The sequence below is a fragment of the Bos javanicus genome, chromosome 8, assembly GCF_032452875.1.
Source record: "Bos javanicus breed banteng chromosome 8, ARS-OSU_banteng_1.0, whole genome shotgun sequence".
Lineage (NCBI taxonomy): Eukaryota > Metazoa > Chordata > Mammalia > Artiodactyla > Bovidae > Bos > Bos javanicus.
In genome coordinates, this window is record NC_083875.1 from 38,368,153 (window position 1) to 38,390,473 (window position 22,321).

A 22,321-nucleotide genomic window follows, 5' to 3' on the forward strand; every position below is an offset into this window, starting at 1 on the left:
CTCTGTTCTTTTCTAACTTATTTATTGACTGCCTCTTCTGTTCTACATACCATTTGAGACACTTTGTTTAATCTCCCCAGTAAAATCACAGAGTCAAATAAATAACTTTGATTTGGAGCCTATCTGGAGATGAAAAATGCAGAACATATAATTGCATATGCACTCACATATATACACTGCAACAAATTGCAAAAATGCTCACAAACCTTTACTCCTTCCTGTTTGCACACATCCTCTGAAATGTGACTTTGCAGCTCCTCCCACCAAAGGCTGGAGTCTACTTCCCCAACCCTCAGATCTGAGCTAGTCTTCTGACTTAACCTGCTTTGGCCAAAAGAATACAAGAGGTTCAGGATGGGGAACACATGTATACCTGTGGCGGATTCATTTTGATATTTGGCAAAACTAATACAATTATGTAAAGTTAAAGTTAAAAAAAATAAAAGAGTCGGACACGAAAAAAAAAAGAGTCAATGGTATTTCTTTAATAATTATCACCACAGCCTTCTGATCATCTGAACCAGGCCTAAGGGGGCCAGGAGGCCCTATATATACATGTGCCCAGAAGGCCACTGAGAATGGAGTGTTTGCTGCCATGGACCCCCTCAGTAACTTGTGAACCTATGGATCCCTACTCAGAATAATATTTTTAAATGCATAAAATAAAACACAAGATTAGCCACCCCCCACCCCCGCCAAATTACACTGAAATGATACTGAAAAAACAAATTTGTGATATATATACTTCTTTAACAATGTATTAAATACTAAGACCTAGTGGCATGTCTAATAACAACTATTAATTTCAAAGATGCAATGGGCATAAGTAATATTTTGAGATCTCTCCCCCAAAGGTAATGTGATTTCCATTGTGGACAGAGTCACAGAAACTGCTAATCCACCTCTGCCTATGCTCAAAACTGATAGCATCGTTAAATTGGAGCTAGAATTTAGAAAGAAATTTTCAATTTTTCCCCTCATGCTCTCACAGACAAATTTCTCTTGATACTAACCTGTTCAAAGGATTTTATCTATTTAAAGGCTCAGCACTCAACCTTTTAACAACAGCCTTATAAAACAAGAATGTTGTTTATATATGCTGCTTGTATAAATACAACTGTCAATAAGTGGATACAGCAGTAAAATGAAACTCCATGAAGACATCTCTGTGAAGATTGAAGTTATGGACCCTAAAATGAGTAATTTTGGGGTGACCTAAACTGGAACAGGAATCTAACTTAAGTACTGACATTGGAATACATACTGTATTCTCCAATAGTCAATATCATTTCTCCCCAGTGAGTTTCTGACAGAGAACAGAGAGGAGTTAGTTCAAATATGACCTTTGCAGTGATCGCTTGGCAAGGAGTCCTGTGTGGTAGAGGAAGGAAGATTTCTCCTTGGCAAGAAGAGTCTTCTCTATCGGATCTAGGAAGGCGGATGTGTATTCATACCTTGAAGGAGGGTCACCCACTATCCATGTAATGAGATGAGTCACGGGCAGGGATGTCATCTTAGGAAAAGCCCTGAGTTTGTCCTCCATCTGTATAATGATGTTAATAAAGGGTGCAAATCCAAAAAAATTAGGTACCTCTCATAGGTACATCCATCATTCAATCAGTAAGACTGGAGAGCTGAAGGAAAAAGCTTAGCAACTTATTCCATGAACAGGCCAAAATGCACATTTCCATGTATATCCAATAACCCTTTTACCTTCTCAACTTTATTATTACTCCCTAATTTCTATGAATTAATAACATGTGAGATGTTATTATATTTTTTCAAGGTATCCATTTTATAAAAAGTCCTACAGTTATCAAAGTAATAAATTAATACAAACTATCATTCTTTCACCAAACTTACAAAGCAAAAATCACTAATCTAAATGTGCCTTGTAATAATGAAAAGTTTCTGTAAAATTACAAGAGCTAGGTAAAAATATTTAACCCAGAAAAACCTAAATCCCTGGAGCTTCATGAAGAAATAATTGCTCTTATAACACAAATGCACATGCAGGCTCATAAAAATGTCTCAAGTATTTAATTTTCGATATGTCTGTTTGTTCACGTGTACTTGATTCCTCATGGGTTTTTAAGTACAAACATATAATACAGTGGGAAATGGTGGTAAGCAGTTTCCCAGCAGATTTAAGGCCTTATTCAGTTTATCGTCTGTAGAAGTACAACTAACAGGCTGTGGAAGAAACAGGGGGGGAAAAAAAAACATGAATTATTTTCCATTTGAGTCATTAGCTCACCTCAGAGGTGGTAGTCTTGTTCAGGAGCTAAGTGAAGGGGACTGGGATGGGAGAAACATCTTCAGAGGCTTCACTGTGTTAATGTAGGAAACTCTCAACAGGCAGGCAACACCTGCTTTCCATTCTGAATAGTTTCAGTAACATATTTTATAAAGAGCAGAAAGGAAAGTTTCCCATCAGTTGGACTGATGGAGCTGGAGGTGGAGCATTTACCGCTGAGATGGAATCTGATGTGAGTTCTTGCTAACTCATTTCCAATCTCATTAGCTGCTAGAGAGTATGTGAGTCCCTGGATGCCTGGCGCCAGAAGCTCTGCCTTGGGCTTTTAGATTTCAGATGCTCTTCAGGCTTCTTGGGTCTAACTGTAAAACTGGGAGGTTGGGGAGGGGACTATAGATTCAACAAACTCTCAATCATTCAAAGCAGGCTATGTGTGTGTTTAAATTTCATGTGAAAATGCAAAGAACCTAAAATATATAAACAATGTTGAATGAATTATAATTTAGGAGAAATCAAAGTATTCATTCATTTATAAGGTACTGTAATTTTTAAAAATGACCTCAGATGGGGTGTTTTCAACATAGAGAAGCAAGGGACATGGGGTATTCCTACACAGTTCTCCTACCATAAGGATTTTTGGATCTCAATTACAGTGTGTAACTGGGTTAAAAATAGCTAAAAGAGATGAAAGATTTTCTTAACAAGGTGACCTAAAGCAAAACAGATTAATTAAAGGGCTTAATAATTGTTCTATGCCACCAAGAAGGAAGCCTAGGTAAATAATGAAGCCATGTAAGCTAATTCAAGCCACGATCTCAAACTGGAAATGTGTAGCCAAATTAGCACCATCTCAATGATGCACCATGTGCTTTGACTTTGGAGAAAGGGACGTTCTGGAACTTTAATGACTGTTGAACCTCTGTGAAGTTCCATTTCATCACCTGTAGAATGGATACAATTAGAAAAACCCGCAACAGAGGGTTACTGTGTGGACCAAAAGAGACAGTGCACTACCAGTGACAGCGTTCAATAAACTATAAAAGGCATTATACCAATATCAGCTACTATTGATTTCATTTACCTCATCTACCTTGATATGCTGCTCTCAACGAAAAATGACAGTCATCTTGAACACAAGAGAAAATCAGGGTGGCATAGTCAATTCTGACTCTATACAGGCACACTACTTCCATGAGCATCAGACAGAAAGGGAGGGAGAGAGAGAAAGAGGTAGAGAGAGGTTGAGAATGAACATGTGCAAGCTTCCTAAGCTTCCTTGAAAATCACAGGAGGAGCCAGAGGAGCAGTGGAGAAGTCAGCCAAAAACTTCCTACCGCTCATCACAACCACAGCAGGAACAGTGCAGATTCTGCCATTTGGGCTCAAGGATGTTATAATCAAAGGAGACAAATCCACAAAGCCTTTAACATCCACTATTAATTAAGCAAGCTAATATCCATCTGTCAGTCTATCAAGGGTTAATTAAATGTCTCTCTGTGCCCAGCACTGTGCTTGAAAGAGTGCTGTGTGGGCTCCAGTGGAGGCAGGAAGGTGAGGGGAAGGACTGAGAGGCTCCAGGGCAGCAACCCTCCCTTCCCAGCCCCCTGCCTATAGCCCTTGTGTTCCCTCCAACAACATCTAATGCTAACCTCTGTGATTCCTGCAGCCTCAGCCAAAGCTGCTTCTTAGCATCTATTAAGGATGCTCTTCTTTTCTCCAAATAAATGATAAAGATACAAGACAACAAATTTTAAGATACAGTTAAAAGTTGTTTAATGTAAGGGTTTGCAAATTTTTAATTTTCTTCCAATTCTTGATAAATATATGAGAAAATGAGGACAGACCTGACGAAAAGGCCTACATAACACTCAAGAAGAGACAAGCACAATGAAAAACAACTCACAAGGACATTCGATGCCCACAAAGAAATTAGGTTTCCTTTCTCCCTCCCTCCTGCCCCAAGAAAAAGCTTCTGAGTGCCAGGTCAGCCCAGGAATGGCTGAAAGAAAAACTGAAAGAATATTCTATTGAAAAAAAATTGTAGAAAAAGAAATCTCTTATGTTCCTTCATATACTACTCTATAATTTCACAGATCCACTACACCCAGTGTGGGAGAAGACGACAGAGAGATGCACGCAATCTCATGGTGAAAACAGTCAGCTTCAGATAAGGAATGGTCAAGAAACCATCTCTTTTACCTAGAAAGGGAAGAAGTATTGATTTGCATGTGAAAAACGGCTCAGATCCCAAGATGGCTACCAACACTCTGTGGAAAGGTGGGACAGAGAGATGGGGTAGCCCCAGGCTGACTGGCTTCCTGCCAAGAGACCTCAAGAGGCCTCTCTAGTTAATTTAGAGCTTTACAGCTTTACACATCATGTTCGGTGAATGTGGACAAAGAACACAGACCTAGAGAGTAGCCCTTTAGATAAAAAATGATGGAACTTATTTAAGTGCCTTTTCCACTGCTTGCAGTTAATAGTCTCATTAAACTATAGTTTCATTACCCTGTGTCAGTATCTATGGATTTCATTATGACTATGGCAACTAATTACTGTTTTCTACATGAAGGAATTGAAAATCCTGCCTCTTATGCTTTACAAGATGTTGGAATGTCAAATTCTCTTTGCTGTTGTGTGTCTGCTGACACATTCCATTTATATTTCTCTACTGTATCCACAGTGCTTGACTATAATACCAATGCTAAAATATGGGATTAGTGTCACTACTTAATTTTCTTAACAAGCTATCAGACAATAATGCACGCACTAATCTTTTTAAAAAAGGAGTATTAAATTGCTGAAAAGCTTAAAATTTCCTGAGAAATAATTCTGTGAAAAGCTGAGCAAGTGTTTCATATAGAAACACATCTTACCTATGCTTTTAAAAAATGTAACCAGATAAGTGGTTCTTAGAATGCAAGACTTGATTTCCCTCAGTATGTGTGGTCCGTGAAGTTGTCAAGTATCAACGGTCCCATGTAAACAGCCCTTCCTGCACCTGCCCCTCCTGCAGTAGATTGGCTGACTGGTCCCTGGTCCCATGATGCACTTCAGGGGAGGGGGTGGGGATAAGACGGCCAAGTAGGAAATACAACATGACAAGTACTTCGTGGGGGTTCTGATGAATCTGCTTTAGTGATAAACACCAAACTCCTGTAACCAAGATGCAGATTTTTCCTGAATTTTTCTAAGTCAGGATTATTTTGCAGTTTTACAAAGCTAAATAAAAAGTTCAGGCAAAATTCTCCTTTCCACATTTTTGAGAGAGAAGAAGATAGCCAAGGCTGTTGAACAAGAAATCTCCTGGAAATCAGGGCTCCACAGAGGGTGACTGCTAACACTCCCATCAACACATTTAAGGCCTCAGCAGCCAACATTGCTTCAGAGTTATTTCAGGGGCTCTTCAGGCCCTTAGGAGCAAGCACTGTCTATTTGTAAAATAAATAAGGCATCCCATATAACCTATGTCCTAACATTTTTCAAATGCCTTTGGATGCTTCCAGGAAATTTGAAATAATGTTTGTTTGTTTTTTAACCCAACCAGATTAAAGGATAAAGGACAAGACATCAGAGTCTGGAGAAATGCTATACTTAAAGGCAGAGATATTGTTCTGAGTCACTGGGAATTGACTCTACTTTCTATCCCCAGATGACAGTGTGGCTTTGTTGATCATGAGTCTGATTCAAGAGCCAGGTGCGTGCACATTTTTCCTTAAATGGAAAGGCCCAGACTGTTAGGAGTAAATCCTTCCAGAATGGAAATGTAAACCCCTTACATAGAGCAACTATGTGGTAGCAAACCACAGTTCTGCTTCGATACAGCAGCAGCCAGTCACATGCAGATGTTGCCACAACGGGGCAGCCCACTAACAGTGTGCCGGAGAGGTGCCACATCGAGGCACTCGGCCTTTCTCTGCCTGCATGGTCTCCCCCTTCTGATTAGTTTCTGTACCCTTGACTGAATTAAAATTAGAATATGCAATGGAGGCATCTGTTATCTCTTCCCGCAAATTCAAAACTCCCCCTGAAACACTTTAATTAGCATCAGAAATGGGTCTGGAGTCTCTGCAGCTGGTGCCCGAGTGGGGACTGGCACAAAGACCCTTACCAAGTGACTAGACTCTGAAAAGGGACTGGAAAATGGAGGGATAGAAGGGTAAGGTAAAGATGGCTCCATGGAGGCAGAAGAGCCTCTGCCTGGGACCATGAAGTCACTATGGGGAGCTTGTGGGGCGAGTGTTAGTGGAATTTTCCTCTATGTCCCACAACCAGGCCCAGCAGAAGGTATGATGTCCCTCCAACAGACTCCCTGCTGCTGCTGCTGCTAAGTCGCTTCAGTCATGTCCGACTCTGTGTGACCCCATAGACGGCAGCCCACCAGGCTCCCCCATCCCTGGGATTCTCCAGGCAGGAACACTGGAGTGGGTTGCCATCTCCTTCTCCAAACAGACTCCCTAGGTCTCCCTAACTACACCAGGTATGATGGAAAGACAATGGAAACCCAGGGCCTGAGACTGTGCTCCAGAGACTCTGAAGCACTTCTACTGACTGGAAGCCCGAAGGAGAAGAGCTCATGATCACTGACCTTGCCCTTCCCCAGGAAATGTCTGCAAAAATAGCAGCAGGAAATTAAAATGAGGGTTATTAATAAAATACAGAAGTTTGAAGTGGGATATGTTTAATTTTCTTGATAAAATTAAGAAAAACACTATATTCACTGGTTTTACCTAATAAAGTGAACAAGGGAAAAATTGGTTCCAACTGTAAATATTCTAAAATGTCTGTGTTAAGTATTTCTTCTCCCAGGCAATCTGGCCTTAACTTTCTGTCATCCAGGATACATGGATGGAGAGCTCAACAAAACACTACTACTGATAAAGGGTGAGGGATTTCTTCTTGAAATGTATGTCTGATTTAGAAAGACTGAACACACTCACCCCTAAATCACTATACTATTTGTTTGTTTTTTTAAACCCGTGCTAAGAATTTTTTACATCAGACTTTTGCTTTGGTCAGAATGCTTTCTACTATTCAATAACAGTACAAATTCAGAAGGATGTTCAAAAACAACTTACATTGAAAAACCATATACAAATATCAGATTATTATGCACAAGTCTAAGAAGAGTTTGTTATTTGGTCATGACAAACTTTACTAACTGAACAGAAAGGGGGTTAGCAATACCTCAACTGTTACAGAAAAAACAACAATCACCAAACACTGTCAGTTAACCACAAAGACATGCAGATCAGGGTGACGAAGAGGGTTTATGGAAATGTAAACATTCAGATCATTGTTAGATGAGTGTTAGTGTTAGTTGCTCAGTCATGTCCAACTCTTTGCGACCCCATGGACAACAGCCCAACAGGTTCCTCTGTCCGTGGGATTCTCCAGCCAAGAATACTATAGTGGGTTGCCATTTCCTTCTCCAAGATGAGCATTAACTACAATAAATTCTGGTTCTCTTTCTTAAAAGCATGAGGGGGACAGAGTCAAGCCATACTTAAGGAGGGAAAAGAAAAGACCAAAAGGTGATGGATTCATATCATGGGTTGAATCAAGAGACAACCAGATGATTGAGAACTAGTCACAAGTGAGAGTCTGGTTTCCTTTCACTCTGGCCTTCCAATGCCAGCTCCAATGCAGTTGACACATCAACTTAGCAAACTCAAACTTTTCTCTTTTAGAACCAGCACAAGTGTTACCTCCTCTGTGAATGCCACCTGACTGCCCCAGATAGAATTAGTGACTTCCTTCCAAGGACTCTCAAAACATTTTACTCGTATCTTTATTTAGCCTATCTTCTTAGGGAATAGAGCACAGCAGCTAAGAGCCTTGCTTCTGCATCAGAGTGCTTGGTTTTGACTCTGCATGGTCACAGTGTGACAGAAGCACCAAGAAGAAAATTACAGTCAACTGGTACCTGCTGGATCTGTAAAAGGCTAGAATCCATGATGATGTCCAAAAGCATCAGTGGGAATTTACAGTGGGAGTGTGTTTGAGGTCTCTCTGTATCAATCCATAATCAATCCATAATCCTGAAACACTGCAGACCCTTTTTATATTTAATGAATTCATATAAAAGTGTTCCTGATTTCTTAATATTTTTTTTATCATTTGGTGTTTTCTCAATGACCAATACTGAAAGTACAATATGCTATGCAATATTTTAGGGTTTAGAATTTAGGGGCCTTGATCACCCAATGCTCTACATACTGGCAAGGTGAGAACTGTTTCTGCACAGCAAGGAAGGTATTATTGTTAGTGATGACAGATATTCTCACCCCATTACCACCCAAAGGTTAGTTACACAAGCATGGATTAACCAGAAGGGCTGCCTTGCTCCAAGTCCTTCACCAAATCCTGGGCAATACAGGTGTCCCCTCCTGTCCTGAGCCACGCACACTGATGGCAGGGAAGGAGTGAGTTAGTGAAGCTTTCCTGGGCTGCTCACCTGAAGACACAAGCAGGGAAAGAAGTCAGCAAGTGTTGAGCAAGGATTCAAGTTCTACAACAAAGATGAATGCTACATAGAATAGAACATGAAGGTGAGCTAAAGAGACAAGAGAATCTTTCGGAGTGGGAGGGGCCGAAACAGAAGCCAACATAACCACTACTTTCCAATGTCCACACCAAGAATATTGCCTTGAAAAAAGGTGCTCATGTAAAATCTCTAACACATGCTTGATAAAAGATGCTCAATAAATACTACCTCTCTTTTGTCCACTAAGCTCATTCCCTAGCATTAGAGAGCTATTTCAACAAATTTATACCAAGAAGCTTCTATGGATTGCTGAGTACTAATTTAAAAGATAAAACACTGGTTAAATCTACTAAATATAATGATCTAGCTAAAATAATAGAAAAGGTGAAAAAATATACCAAACAGTAGGAAAAAAAAACTGACCACTAAGATGTTTTCTCTACTCAAATTCTTCCTCTCTTTTTGAATAGGTGTCTATCTCCACATTAGAAGCCACAACTTAGTAAATGATAAAGGAAATAAATTTCTCAAATGTCTTTGACAGGAGAGGGTATTAAGACAAAAACGATGTACCTTGTAAAAGACTGTATTAGAGGCGCCTTGCTTTTTACAACTTATTAATACATAAAGTACAAGGAATTCTGGAGCTCCAATACTGCATACATGGAACAAACACTATAATCTAATATGAAGGTTTATTGAAGTAATTTGCTTGAAAAAAAATTAGTGCATGCCATCTTTCTCAGCTCTGCTGCCTTTCGTTATTCAGGCGTCTCTTCCACTGACATCTGTCTAGTTAACTCAGGTGTGAGGAGACAGTCAGTGACTGTACTTTGTAGGAAGTATAAAATTTGTGAGTAGTTCATTGTTTGCTTTGAATAAGAAATGCTTCCAAAGCTCCCAGTTTCAAAACCATTTTTACCATTTATTGTGTTCTCTGTCTTTTCCTTACAAACATCTATTCAACATGCATGTAAGTGGGTTAGGAATACATCCAATGGAACCTTCAGAAATACAGCCCAGAAAGAGGCCACAGTGGATCATGGCAAAGGATGGTCAAGTATCACAACACTACTGACATTACCACATGTGCACATACACAAGCACACATGAGTAAAACCTCATACTTGCAAGAAAGCAGGTACCAATCAAAAAATATACATTTGACAAAAATACTGAAAACTCTACACTAAAATTTAGGTTAAAATAACAGGGACCAGAGATGGGGGTGGGGGTGGGGGGCTAGCGGTGCACATACTATAACATGCTCCTTTCTACTTCAAGAATCTGAAAGCTGGACTCCTTGGTGGTCCATCTGTTAAGAACCCACCTGTGGATGCAGGGGACAAGGGTTCAACCCCTGGTCCAGGAAGATTCCACGTGCCCCAGAGCAACTAGGCCCGGATGCACAAGTTCTGAGCTCACATGCTATAGCTACTGAAGCCCACGTACCTTCGAGTCTACGCATCAATGAAGATCCAGTACAGCCATAAGTAAATAATAATAAAGGATTTGAAAGCTACCTATTTTCCCCAATACTATCATTCTAACCACAGAGTATGTTTATTGTCCAATGGAAAAGTGCATTATAATAAATCAGATGAAATTTTTGTACCATTATCCAGAGTGATTTTATACCCAAAGATCAACAACACTGAATAAGCTAGTGTATTTAAAATAATTTATGGCATTAAAGGAGAAGTAGAATGCACTTTAAAATGGTCCTTTTGAATGCAAAAAGCAAATAATGGAAGATGCAAAAAAAAAAAGTAAAACTGGAGTACTGAAGTAACTGTAGTTTTATACTTCATTTCACCTAAATTGGTCAAGCATCCTCTACTCTCAGCAACGCCTGTGATGGGTTGCCAAGTTAGCCTGGACTTCATCTCACGAGTTTTTTCACTGCTATGATTCAGCAGTTGCCTGTTACTACCAAACAATCCCAGCATGGTCGAGAACACAGACAAACTACACTTCTGACTCTGGGGAGTGTATCCCCTGGCATTCACAACTTACACAAAGAGAGATACTTGAGTGAAGTTCAATTTTTTTACGCTTGAAAAAGGAAAGAACATTTAATGCAATAAGGGTAATTACAATGCTCTTAACCAAAGTTCCCAGAGTCTATGGATTCCCTCGAGTTAGTTGTCAAACATTTTTGGGAGGAATCCATACCTGGAGTCTAATTAAGAATAATGGATAAGTATTAGCTACCAGGAATGTATTTCAGAAATCCAGTGTTCACAGTGCTTCCACCTAGAGAATTTTGCAAAGGCAATTTATGAACACTAAAATATTTTCCTCATAGAGAAAGCCCACCACATGTAATGCTGTAAATTATATGATTTCCCCCCCACCCTTTACAAAGTATACCAAGTTCTGAAGTGATCTATAGGGAAGAGTAGTTTCTAAATCATCTCAAAGTCAAATATTTTCCCTTTCATCATCATTTATGAAACACATTAGTAACATAAACCTGACTAAATCAAACACATCAGAGTTAAGAGGAATGAGGTCCTGATTAAACACCTGGATCTCTGTAACAGCAACTTCAATATAATCATCAGTAACCACAGAGCTCTGGAATATTAAAAAGGGAATATATGATCCCAAGCAAAGGTTCAAATGAACACCTCTAGTGCCACTTGAGGTTTGGGGTGTGGAATTCAACAAACAGTAGACTACGGGCTGAAAACATATTTACATTCCAGCACCTGTCGCTCATTAACTGAATATTTGGGCAAAAAACTGAACCTCTCTAACTTGGGCTTCCTATCCTTGAAGTGAGGATAGCATTACTCATGTGGCCAGTTCACAAAGGAATGGAGCAGCAACAGCAGCAGTGGAAGTAATAAAAAAGAGAAAGCAGTAATACAACTTTCATTTTCTTAGGGCTTACAGTGTGAGGTGAACTGAAAACCACACGATAAGGTGGGCACGCCATTGCAGACAAGGAAGCCGAGGCTCAGCGAGAAGAACGCACACACGGCTGTACACGTGCTCCTGGCAGAATGTAAGTGTGAACAGCAACAACTCTGACTCCAGAGGCTGTGACCTGGTTCACATCTCAAAATGTATCCTCATGAGTCGTCTGATGAGGTAATGTTAGTGACTGCACCGTAAATGGCAAAGTGCCAGTAACGCAATGTGTTATTAGCGTAATTTTTTAAAGTTGCTAAAGTGGGTTTTCTGCTGAGTACATGTACTATTCTTAGCAAGAGCGCATCAACTCAAGAAATTAAGGAAAAAACACGAATGAATATGTAACTTGAGGCCTACGACAATGGAAAAGAACTTTAAATTAGACGTGACAGTTTGTGATGTCATTTTCTACACTTGCACATTCACATGCATCCACACCAAGACCCAACCCACAAACATCAAGTATTTCTCAAGACACGAGAAGAAGCTGCTGCAATCAAAAAGCCGAGAGATGTGTTGTATAGGGGTCATGGCTCCCCAGCCCACGGTAGTGACCTGGCAGGCTGCTCATCGGAGGTAATTAGAGACACGGGACAAGCATGTGAGGCTGCAAATGGTCTATGGCCAAGCTTCCTGGGACCTTCAGCACATGAGTGAAACTGAGGGTCAATAGGATGCTTCAGCCTCTTCATTGAAAGCCACAGACAATGATGGTGATCAGAAAAGCTAACCAAGGCATAGCAACCATCTCTGCACTGTCTGAATTATTCTAAGCCTTTGAAACAGAGGAAAGAGTCCATTCACCAAGGACAGGTAAACTGAATTACAGTTGAATTCACATGTTAGTTTGTTGCAAACATTCTTTTCCTAGAAACAGGTTCAATCCTGAGTGAAACGGAAAAGGCAGAAAATGCTGATGTGTGTACTTCTCTTCTCCTTTTCTGAGCTTGTCCTTACTCCTCCTGGTGCCTCTGTGCTGCCTCTAGCTTATCCCATCTCAGGCAGCATGTCCTTAAATGTTTGGGACCACCCTCTCCCTCCCCTTACTGTGTTACTGCTCTTTGTTTTCTTCTAGAAAAGAGGAAATAAACCCCCAAGACCAGAGTGTACAGGTGTCTGGATTAAACACTGCAGGATCTCAGGAGATGTTTTCACATCAGTCTCTTCTCAGAAATGCTCTCACCCTCATTCTGGATATGTGCAGTGCATAATCTGTACAACCATACTCAGCAGCCCTGTATACAGACCCCAAACCAGAACAGTCACAAAGAGTTTTATCCATTCATCTGTTCATTCACTCATTCAACTCATAAATATGTGCTGCATCTAGCATGTGCCAGACACTAATGGGTCTTGGACAAATACTAGTAAATAATAATTTATAATCCCTGTCCTCAAGAGATGTACACTCTAGACACATCATCAATGAGTAACATTACAGAGTAGAGCATGCTAGACTTGGGGGATATACAGGAGGGGATTCACATGCAGTCTTGGCATCAGCAAAGGGAGAGCAGGTCTTACCACGTTTGGGTTGATCTTATGTCGGAAGCACGTGATGTTCACAACATATGGCCAATCATCAGGCTCCATCAGCACCCCAGCAGCGTGAGCACATGTGACGTGGAAGGAGGCCGGGCAACGCCCATAGGAACACTGGATGCAAGCTCCAGAGACCTTCTTAACCCGGTGTCTGCAGAACATGCATTTCTGGAGGATTAAAACAAAGAAGACTGTCAATTCAAACTCTTAACTCAGCGAATTTCCACATTTCACAGCATAACAACTTTTAGAGAGGAAGAACACTGATGATATCAGCAAGGCCTGATCTCCAGGGGCCCTAGTGGTGAGACTGACTGTGGCAATACGAGCCACATACCTTCAAGGAGACATGCCAATATGGCCACATCCTACAAGACATATGCTGAAACACTCCTTGCGGTTAGGAAAGCCAAGCCCTTCTGCACATGCTTCTTCATGCTTAGAGCTGAGGGAAAGGCCCCCTGGTTGCTCCTGTAAGTCATCCATGAACACTAAAGCTATTTCTCTTTTACCGCCTGCATGGCAGGCTTTTCTGTACATCAAACAGGCACATATTGTCCTAAATTAGATGAGGTCTTCAAAAATACCCAAATGGCACACAGATGGGCTAAGGTTTCTATTTACAAGGAAATGTAAAGTGTTAAATGGGCCAATGTGGAAACTATGGCTCAAGTGTTTAATAATCCAAATCTGAACCCTTCATGACTGAAACAAAAATATGCCTCCCAAAGTGAGAAAATTGAAAATCACCCCAAAGGGCATAATTTTGTTGAGTATCTATAGCTGACTATGCCTGAGAAAGAAAGAATGGAAATAAAAACAGCAATAATAATTACCGCAATCTGAAAATTAAATTGCATACAATTAGCCCTAAACGTTATCAGTACATTTGTTATGAGAGATGGAATAAAATCAAATAGCTTCACTAAATGCAAGATTTGTGAACTAATACTTGACAATTAGGAAAAAAGAGTTGTAGAACAATGTAGGATCAGGTTCAGAAACCAAAAGAAACAGAATGATCAAAAAGCTCAACTTTTCTTTTATAGGTACATTTTCCTTCCTGAGACAAAAAGAGATACTTGCGCTCAATGCCCTTAGAGGACCGTAACATTTTATCACCGACTTGCACCAAACCGTGTGCGGTAAACTTCTAACTCTTCTTCGCCCTCACATCTGATCAGCACCTTCAGTCTTATAGATTCTGCACCTTAACCTTATTCTGATTTCACTCTACTCATCTACACCAACTGCCACGATCTTGGTCCATGGTGTCTTGCCCAGTGTAATAATGGCCTCCAACTGGATCTCTTCTTTTATTTCATGTCATTTTGATTCACCTTCCCAAAGAACTAAAATAAGACCCATTATAATGTGAATAAAAGCATTATTTAACATCTTGATATCTCTTTGGCAAATTCTTGGTATTAGGTTCAGTATATTCCTGGTAATTCTTAGTATTCTGGTATCTTTTTTCTCAACTCCAACCATTCAAAATATGATGACAGGTAAAGCAGCAAGACCTCATATCAGAAACCCCAGGCATAATCAGATAATCTTTTAAGAGCCTAATCATACCACAGTGAGGTCAGTGTTTGAATAAACTCAGATACTGACAGATGTATGAAAGGAGAAATTATTTCCTATTTTACTAATTAGATAGAATCAAGAATAAGGAAGAGTATTATGACTTAGCTAATTAATGAATTGATAACTCCAAGCTTCTCAGCCTCTTTTACAGTTAACTTCCTGAATAAACAGCAACTCCAGAAAGAAGGAAGGAGACAGACAGTATACATTTAAGCTCAGTAATAACTCAATCCTTGGAATTTTGTAAGGGAAATGCCTCCTTTTCCAGGAAGACCGCATGGGGCGATTTCTAAGGATAGATCCATGATCCTTAGAAAGTCACCCCAACTGCAGACTATTGTAATACTATGCTTTAGAGGATGTTTATTTCATGGAGTTGGGAAATTTGACCTAAACATTAACGAAGTTCTTGCAGAGACAGAGGATTCTGCAAAACTTGGTAGAGGAGCCATTTTGTATGTTGCAGAACAGCTATATAGTACTTCCGAACCCCAGTTTCACCTTTGTTGTTGTTCAGTCACTCGGTGGTGTCCGACTGTTTGTGACCCCATGGACTGCAGCACTCCAGGCTTCCCTGTCCATCACCATCTCCTGGAGCTTGCTCAAATTCATACCCATTGAGTCGGCGATGCCATCCAACCATCTTGTCCTCTGTTGTCCCCTTCGCCTCCTGTCCTCAATCTTTCCCAGCATCAGGGTTTTTTCTAATGAGTCAGTTCTTTGCATTAGGTGGCCAAAGTATTGGAACTTCAGCTTCAGCATCAGTCCTTCCAATGAATATTCAGGATTGATTTCTTTTAGGATTGACTGGTTTGATCTCCTTGCAGTCCAAGGAGTCTTCTCCAACATCACAGTTTCATTGCTTGCTACTAAACCAACTGTGCTTCACCCTGGCTGAAGCATCTGTGGCAATTTGACACCTACACTGCTGGGCTATGGAATTTAACTCAATAGGGTAAAGGACACATAAGACACTTTCTAGAATGTTGCAAATTAGAATAAAATTAAGTACTATGAAAGAAGTAGAAATAAAATGCTATATGGAATTAGAATGACCAGTGCAACGAGGGTATGCTTGGGGGCAACAGAAGGAAGAAGGCTTTAAAGAAATGCAACGCTGACTAGATCAAGATAGCGGACTTAGCCCCTGCTATAAACTCTCCAGTCCCAAACCCTAAATAAATAAAGAGATATGAAAAAGAATGAAACCACAACAGCACTAACTAACAAAAAATGGAGCACTTAATTCCAGGAACGAGAGCCTCAGTAAAAACTATTCCTAGGTATCTCTGTGGAGGCAGTTCTGGCAAGGCCAATACCAAGAGTAAAAGCAAATAATTAAAATTTATTAAAAATAACCTGTGGTGGATTCATTTTGATATTTGGCAAAACTAATACAATTATGTAAAGTTTAAAAATAAAATAAAATTTAAAAAAATAAATAAATAATTAAAATCTTTCCCAATGGGTTAAAAAAAAAAAAAAGACAAGTGACCCACTGCCAAGCCAGCTCCATGGTCCACCCTGCCCCCACTTATCACCAGTAGGTGAAGTAAACCAATCTGATCTGAACCCGAGTACTGTGAGCTGAGCTATCATTCACCAGTAGGACAAGTGGATTCTCATTTGGGCTAATAGAAAAAAAAGTACGCAACCAGAATACAATCATATACTTTAAAAATCACAAACACTTGAAGGAAAACAATGCCATGAACAAGAAGTGCTATACTTACAGAAAAGTTGGCCTAAGGAATCAGGTAATGGGAAACAGAAGATTAGTTAAGAGAGATATAGACATACTATGATAGAGATTCCAAACTATATTGCATCAACTAAACAAAAACAGTAATAAGTTACAGTTCTAAAATTAAAAATATTAAAAAAAACAAGATGTGTCGAATTCTGGAATGGATTCCAATGAAGATCAAATTAGCAACTGAAAGATGGAGCCCAGAGATTGTACAGAACACAGAAGAAAAGATCAAAAAGAAGGAAAATGAAACACAAAGGCTAAGGAGTATGGAAAAGAGATCCAGATGTTCTACTGTCTCTCTAAGAGGCATTCTAGATGAAAATAAAAAGAGAAAATAACAGAAAAAATTGTGACCTGAAAAAAGACCCAACAAATAGGATTGATTTTTTTAAATAACCTAAACACATCTTAGATTTCCAAATAAAGAGAGAAAATTCCCAAATCTTCCAAAGAATAAAAGAGAAAAATCAGATTACCATCAGATCTCTAGTCTGCAACAGTGAGTGCTAAAAGACAATGAAACAATGTTTTCCAATTTATAGAGGAAAATTAAATTAGGTCTACATCCAGCCTAATTTTCTTTCAAACATTAGGGCAAACAGATTTTTTCCCCCACAGTCAAGGATCAGAAGTATGCAAGAAGAACTAAAGATTAACCAAGAAGCTAAATATGTGGATAAATCTAAATGAATATGGACTTTATAAACAATAATAGTAATGTCCTCTGGGTTTGAAATACAAAGAGAATTTGAATAGATGACAATTGTAGCATGTATGGCAGAAGTGGTAAAAATGAAGTTAAATAAACATTTAATGTTCTAATGTTCTTGAATTGACTGGAAAAAGGTTAAAAGAGCCAAAAGTGGGGGGAAAAAAAACAGAATAAGGAAAAATAATAAATTCAAACAAAGACATGAAAAAGAAAGAAACAGAAACACAGAACAGGTGGAAGCAAAGGAAAAAAACACACTGGAAATTCGCAGAACTAAACCCAATCATTCAGTACGTTAAGTGTAAACAAACTAAATTTTATTTTATAGACTAGGGTAGTGAACTTTTTCTTAAAGTGCCAGATAAATATTTTAGGCTTGTGTGCCAGTGTCAGCTGCAACTACTCAACTCTGCACTGTGTACTTGAACTGAACGATATGGGGATTAGGGACACCAACCCAACCTCTGCACAGTCAAAAATCAAGTAACTTTTGACTCACCCTAAACTGAACTAATAATAACTTACCGAAGCCTTAATGATAACGTAAATAATTGATTAACACCTATCTGGTATGTTATAGGTTTCTGCTGCTGAGTCCCTTCAGTCGTGTCCGACTCTGTGCGACGCCATAGATGGCAGCCCACCAGGCTTCCCCATCCCGGGGATTCTCCAGGCAAGAACACTGGAGTGGGTTGCCATTTCCTTCTCCAATGCATGAAAGTGAAAAGTGAAAAGTGAAAGTGAAGTCGCTCAGTCGTGTCCGACTCTAGCGACCCCATGGACTACAGCCTACCAGGCTCCTCTGTCCATGGGATTTTCCAGGCAAGAGTACTGGAGTGGGGTGCCATTGCCTTCTCCGTTATAAGTTTATATATTCTTAAAATAAACTAGAGAAAACATTATTAAAATACTCATAAAGAAGACAAAATACGTTTACAGTACTGTATATCCATACTTAAGATTATCTCATCTGTTAATAAGAGGAATTGTTTGTTAATATCTACACCAAATTGTCTCCTATGATATGAAACACTGTAGATGTTAATCGTATCACTAACACTAGGCATCAAAAATTAAAACACGTTTAAAAAATTCAAATTTATTTACAAGTATAATAATTCATGCATTAATAATGAAGAAGCAGTAATATGATTGCTTTATGACACCCTAGTGTAATGGGTGGGGTTTGTCTGGTCTGTGTTTGTGTAACACAGGAAAAGTTTTAACTTTTTATAATAGATTTCTGTATATTTAATGGTAATAAATGATAAAATCGACTAGTATCTACTAGTATCTGTGATAGTTTATGCATTCATGACATACCTAACATTTCCTTAATTTTTTCCCATATTTTTAAACTACGTGGTTCATCTGCAAGTTTTTTCAAATTGATGCAAATCTCCAAAAACTTTTACAATACATGTACTGAAAAAAAATCCACAGATACATGGACTACGCAGTTTAAACCCATGTTGTTCAAGGGTCAGCTGCAGTGTAAAAGCAGACACAGATAATCCACAAATGATGGGCATGGTCGTGCTGCGGTTCATGGGGTCACAAAGAATAGGACAAGACTGAGCAACTGAACTGAACTGATGGGCATGGTCGTGTTCCAATAAAATTTTATTTACAACAAGCACAGGCCCTAGTATCTGACCCCTACAATAAGCCACAGGCACATATTTGAAGTGAGCTGTGAAATGACAGAATTATTATTTGATTCCCTGGTGGCTCAGATGGTAAAGCGTCTTCCCGCAATGCAGGAGACCTGGGTTCGATCCCCGGGTCAGGAAGATCCCCTGGAGAAGGAAATGGCAACCCACTCCAGTATTCTTGCCTAGAAAATCCCATGGATGGAGGAGCCTGGTGGGCTACAGTCCATGGGGTCACAAAGAGTTGGATACGACTGAGCAACTTCATGGATCTAACAGCAAGGTGGATAAAGAACAGACTGGTGGAGAAAGATACTGTTATGAAACCACAGGATGATAAGGACTTGGACTATAGCCAAGTGGCTATTAAGAGGAAGCTAAATGTAAGTGTTTTTACTCTTATCCTTTGTTGACAGAGATTCTATATCCTCCTTTAAACAGAGCTACTCACACAAGGCCAGGGCTGGACACTGTCTGCTGTGGGAAAGAACTTCTCTATCATCTGCTTAAGTCTTAAAATAGAAGAAGGACGAGGTGACACCAATCTCTAGAGGGATGGGGACTGAAGAGAACTTGTGAACCGTAAGATTGCTGGGCACTTAAAAGCACAGAAGGTTTGGAAAGACAGGGCCATTCTTCCTGCAGTTCCTCTTTGAGGTGGCAGTGACCCACTGGGAAAGGAATGAGGAGCCAATTTCTGGAAAACAATTAATAAGAGGTTTGAGAAATTCAATGATGCAGCCTAGAGGGCCATCACTTGGGGTGCTCCTGAACAAGCGGAGGAGGTGCTAATGTCCAAGGGAGACCAACACAGCATAGCAGGAAAGTGCTGACACAGAGGACCCTACAGAGTGACAATGATAAGGTGTCATCCACCTTTACGGTTTTCTAGAAGGGATGTCTGGGGCATAAGAGCTGCTCAGTGTTTGTTGAATTCAACTAAATCTAAGCAAGTACATTTTGATCAAGTTATAAACTTGCTCACCTGTTTCTTCATCAGCGAAAAAAGATTCTACATATAACTATGCCACCAGAAATGTCAGAGGACTTCAGAATCACTGAGAGGCCTGCCTAAAACACAGATCATGGGCCCTACCCTCAGAGTTTCAGTGTATCTGGGCTGGGGGTACTGAATTTGCATTTCTGACAAGTTGCCACTGATACTGATGCTGCTGACCCAGGGATCACACACTGGGTTGGAGGGTTAAAGGGTTAAGGGGTGCCGATTATTCCGAGAGCCTCTAGTATAAGGAAATTCAGGAGGTACAATATTTTTTCATCTATTCTGCTGTGTCAAGGGCTGAGAGAATCCTCAGGCGAGTATGATTTATAGAGGACTGTACTTTCTTGGGGGACAGGATTTCCATACTTATTCCAATGGCATAGGCTATTAAGGCTCCTAATGGGTTGAGGAATTAATGAAGTATCTGGCAATGAGGCTTTGTGTATCATTAGATTCTTAGCGCGCACATCCTGGCAAAGGGCATCAAAAAATGATGAGCTGTGAAGGAGTTAGAGGTTCAAAGCACATCCTCTTCCCTTTTCTTTTTTAATCTGATTTGTAATGATTTCACTGTTGTTTTGTCAACTTTGTGATCCTTTTGCTTCCATAAATAAGCCTCCAAAAGAGGCACAAGTACTTTTAATTAGTATTTCCTAATCAGGCAAGTAACAAGCTGATATTACCTAATTTCTTTTTTCTTTTCCTTTCCAAAGATACTTTTGCCAGGTAACTCCACGGCAAGCTAACATTTCCAGTCCCAACAGGGAATCAAGTTGGACTCAATGGATATCACTATTGTTGCAGGCAAGTCAGAGGACTGAGGTTGAAACTTTGATTGTACTCCACATCCTTACATATGTATTTTAAAACAGAAACTTTCTTTTCTTTTTATTCTACCTGTAAAATGTATGGTCTGCTCATTAGTACTCATTAAGTCAATCACTCATGTGCCAATAATGGCCAGCACTGGGGGAACACTGTATAATGAAGCCTAAGATCTACAGCAAGGAGCTTGCAACCCAGAGAAGGAGACAGACAAGTAAACAACTCAAGCAGAAGGAAAAGCAGAATGTAAGAACTGTCATATGAAAGCAAGATTCAGAAGGGGCAGAGAGAGGAGTAGATTGTTACTGAGAGAAATCAGTTTACCCAGAGAACTAAAGAGTGGTTGGGGAAGGAAGGAGTGGGGAAGGTTGAAAACCGAGGTCTCCACAGTGAACTCACACTGCAGGTGTGGGCTGCTAAAGTGAGGGGCAGCAATTCATATGCAGTCTCATGCCACTCGGGCCAGACAGAATTGTTCTGCTTTCAGCAGTCTAAGGATGTTATTAATACAACCGGCAGACATCATGAAATGATACAGTAAAACTCAATTCTGAATACTCGTGCATCAGCTCATAACATGGCGACTACTCTGCCTCTCCACAACCCAATCAAGAAAAGTTATTTCTACTCTTCAAGTTTGGAACATTAAAATAAACGGCTCACAATTTGTCAAGTGTGTTGAATTAAATCCTTATTTATGATATGTATCAGAAGCCATTTATCTCACTGCTTTTAGTTTGTTGAGATTCACCCCACAAAAAGTGAGATGCTAAGAAAAAGGCAAGAGCAGGCAAGAGGAGAAAGGACAGAGGGTGAGTTCGCCAGGCCAAGAGATGGAGCTAAGAAAAGCAGGCAGAGGTGGCGGGGATCAGACAGAGGCTACACTCACTGAAAATAAGCAAGGGAGGCATTGTTGGCCCCAGGAAACATTAAATAAGAATCACAAAAGGATTCTACAACTGGAAAGGCCACAGCAGTTCAGATACAAACTGACAAACTAACAGATGACTCTTGAAAAGTATTATGTCAACAGCCCAGTCACACTTTTTTTTTTTTTTTTTTAAATTTTGGATCAGCAGAAACACCAAAGATCACTAAACAGGAATTTTTCAGAAGCATCTTTTAAGCCCAGTCCTAGAACACTGCACATAGTAAGTGCTCAATAAAGATCCACTGATTAAATGAAGGATTGTTTCCTTATTATACTGTAGGTGCTGTTGTCCAGTCACCCAGTCATGTCCAACTCTTTGCGACCCCATGGACTGCAGCATACCAGGCCTCCTTGTCCCTCACCATCTCCCAGAGTTTGCCCAAGTTCACATTCACTGCATTGGTGATGCCATCCAGCCATCTCATCCTCTGACATCCTCTTCTCTTTCTGCTCCCAATCTTTCCCAGCATCACGGACTTTTCCAATGAGCTGTCTGTTCGTATCAGATGACCAAAATATTGGAGCTTCAGCTTTAGCATCAGTCCTTCCAGTGAATATTCAGGGCTCAACTCCCTTAAGATTGACTGGTTTGATCTCCTTGCTGTCCAAGGGACTCTCAGGAGTCTTCTGCAGCACCACAGTTTGAA

General features: G+C 40.0%; 1 protein-coding gene across 7 annotated transcripts in view; it reads right to left on the minus strand.

The window, feature by feature from the left end:
- The window catches only part of KDM4C (lysine demethylase 4C), a 416,591-nt gene that overhangs the window by 52,113 nt on the left and 342,157 nt on the right, over positions 1-22,321 (minus strand). For all 7 annotated transcript variants that reach the window (XR_009737991.1, XR_009737992.1, XM_061425318.1 and 4 more), the window contains exon 18: positions 13,191-13,376. Coding sequence is in view for 5 of the 7 variants with exons in the window: in XM_061425318.1 (XP_061281302.1) it covers positions 13,191-13,376 (186 nt within the window). In the remaining 2 variants the exon portion in view is untranslated. The remainder of the gene's footprint in view (positions 1-13,190; positions 13,377-22,321) is intronic.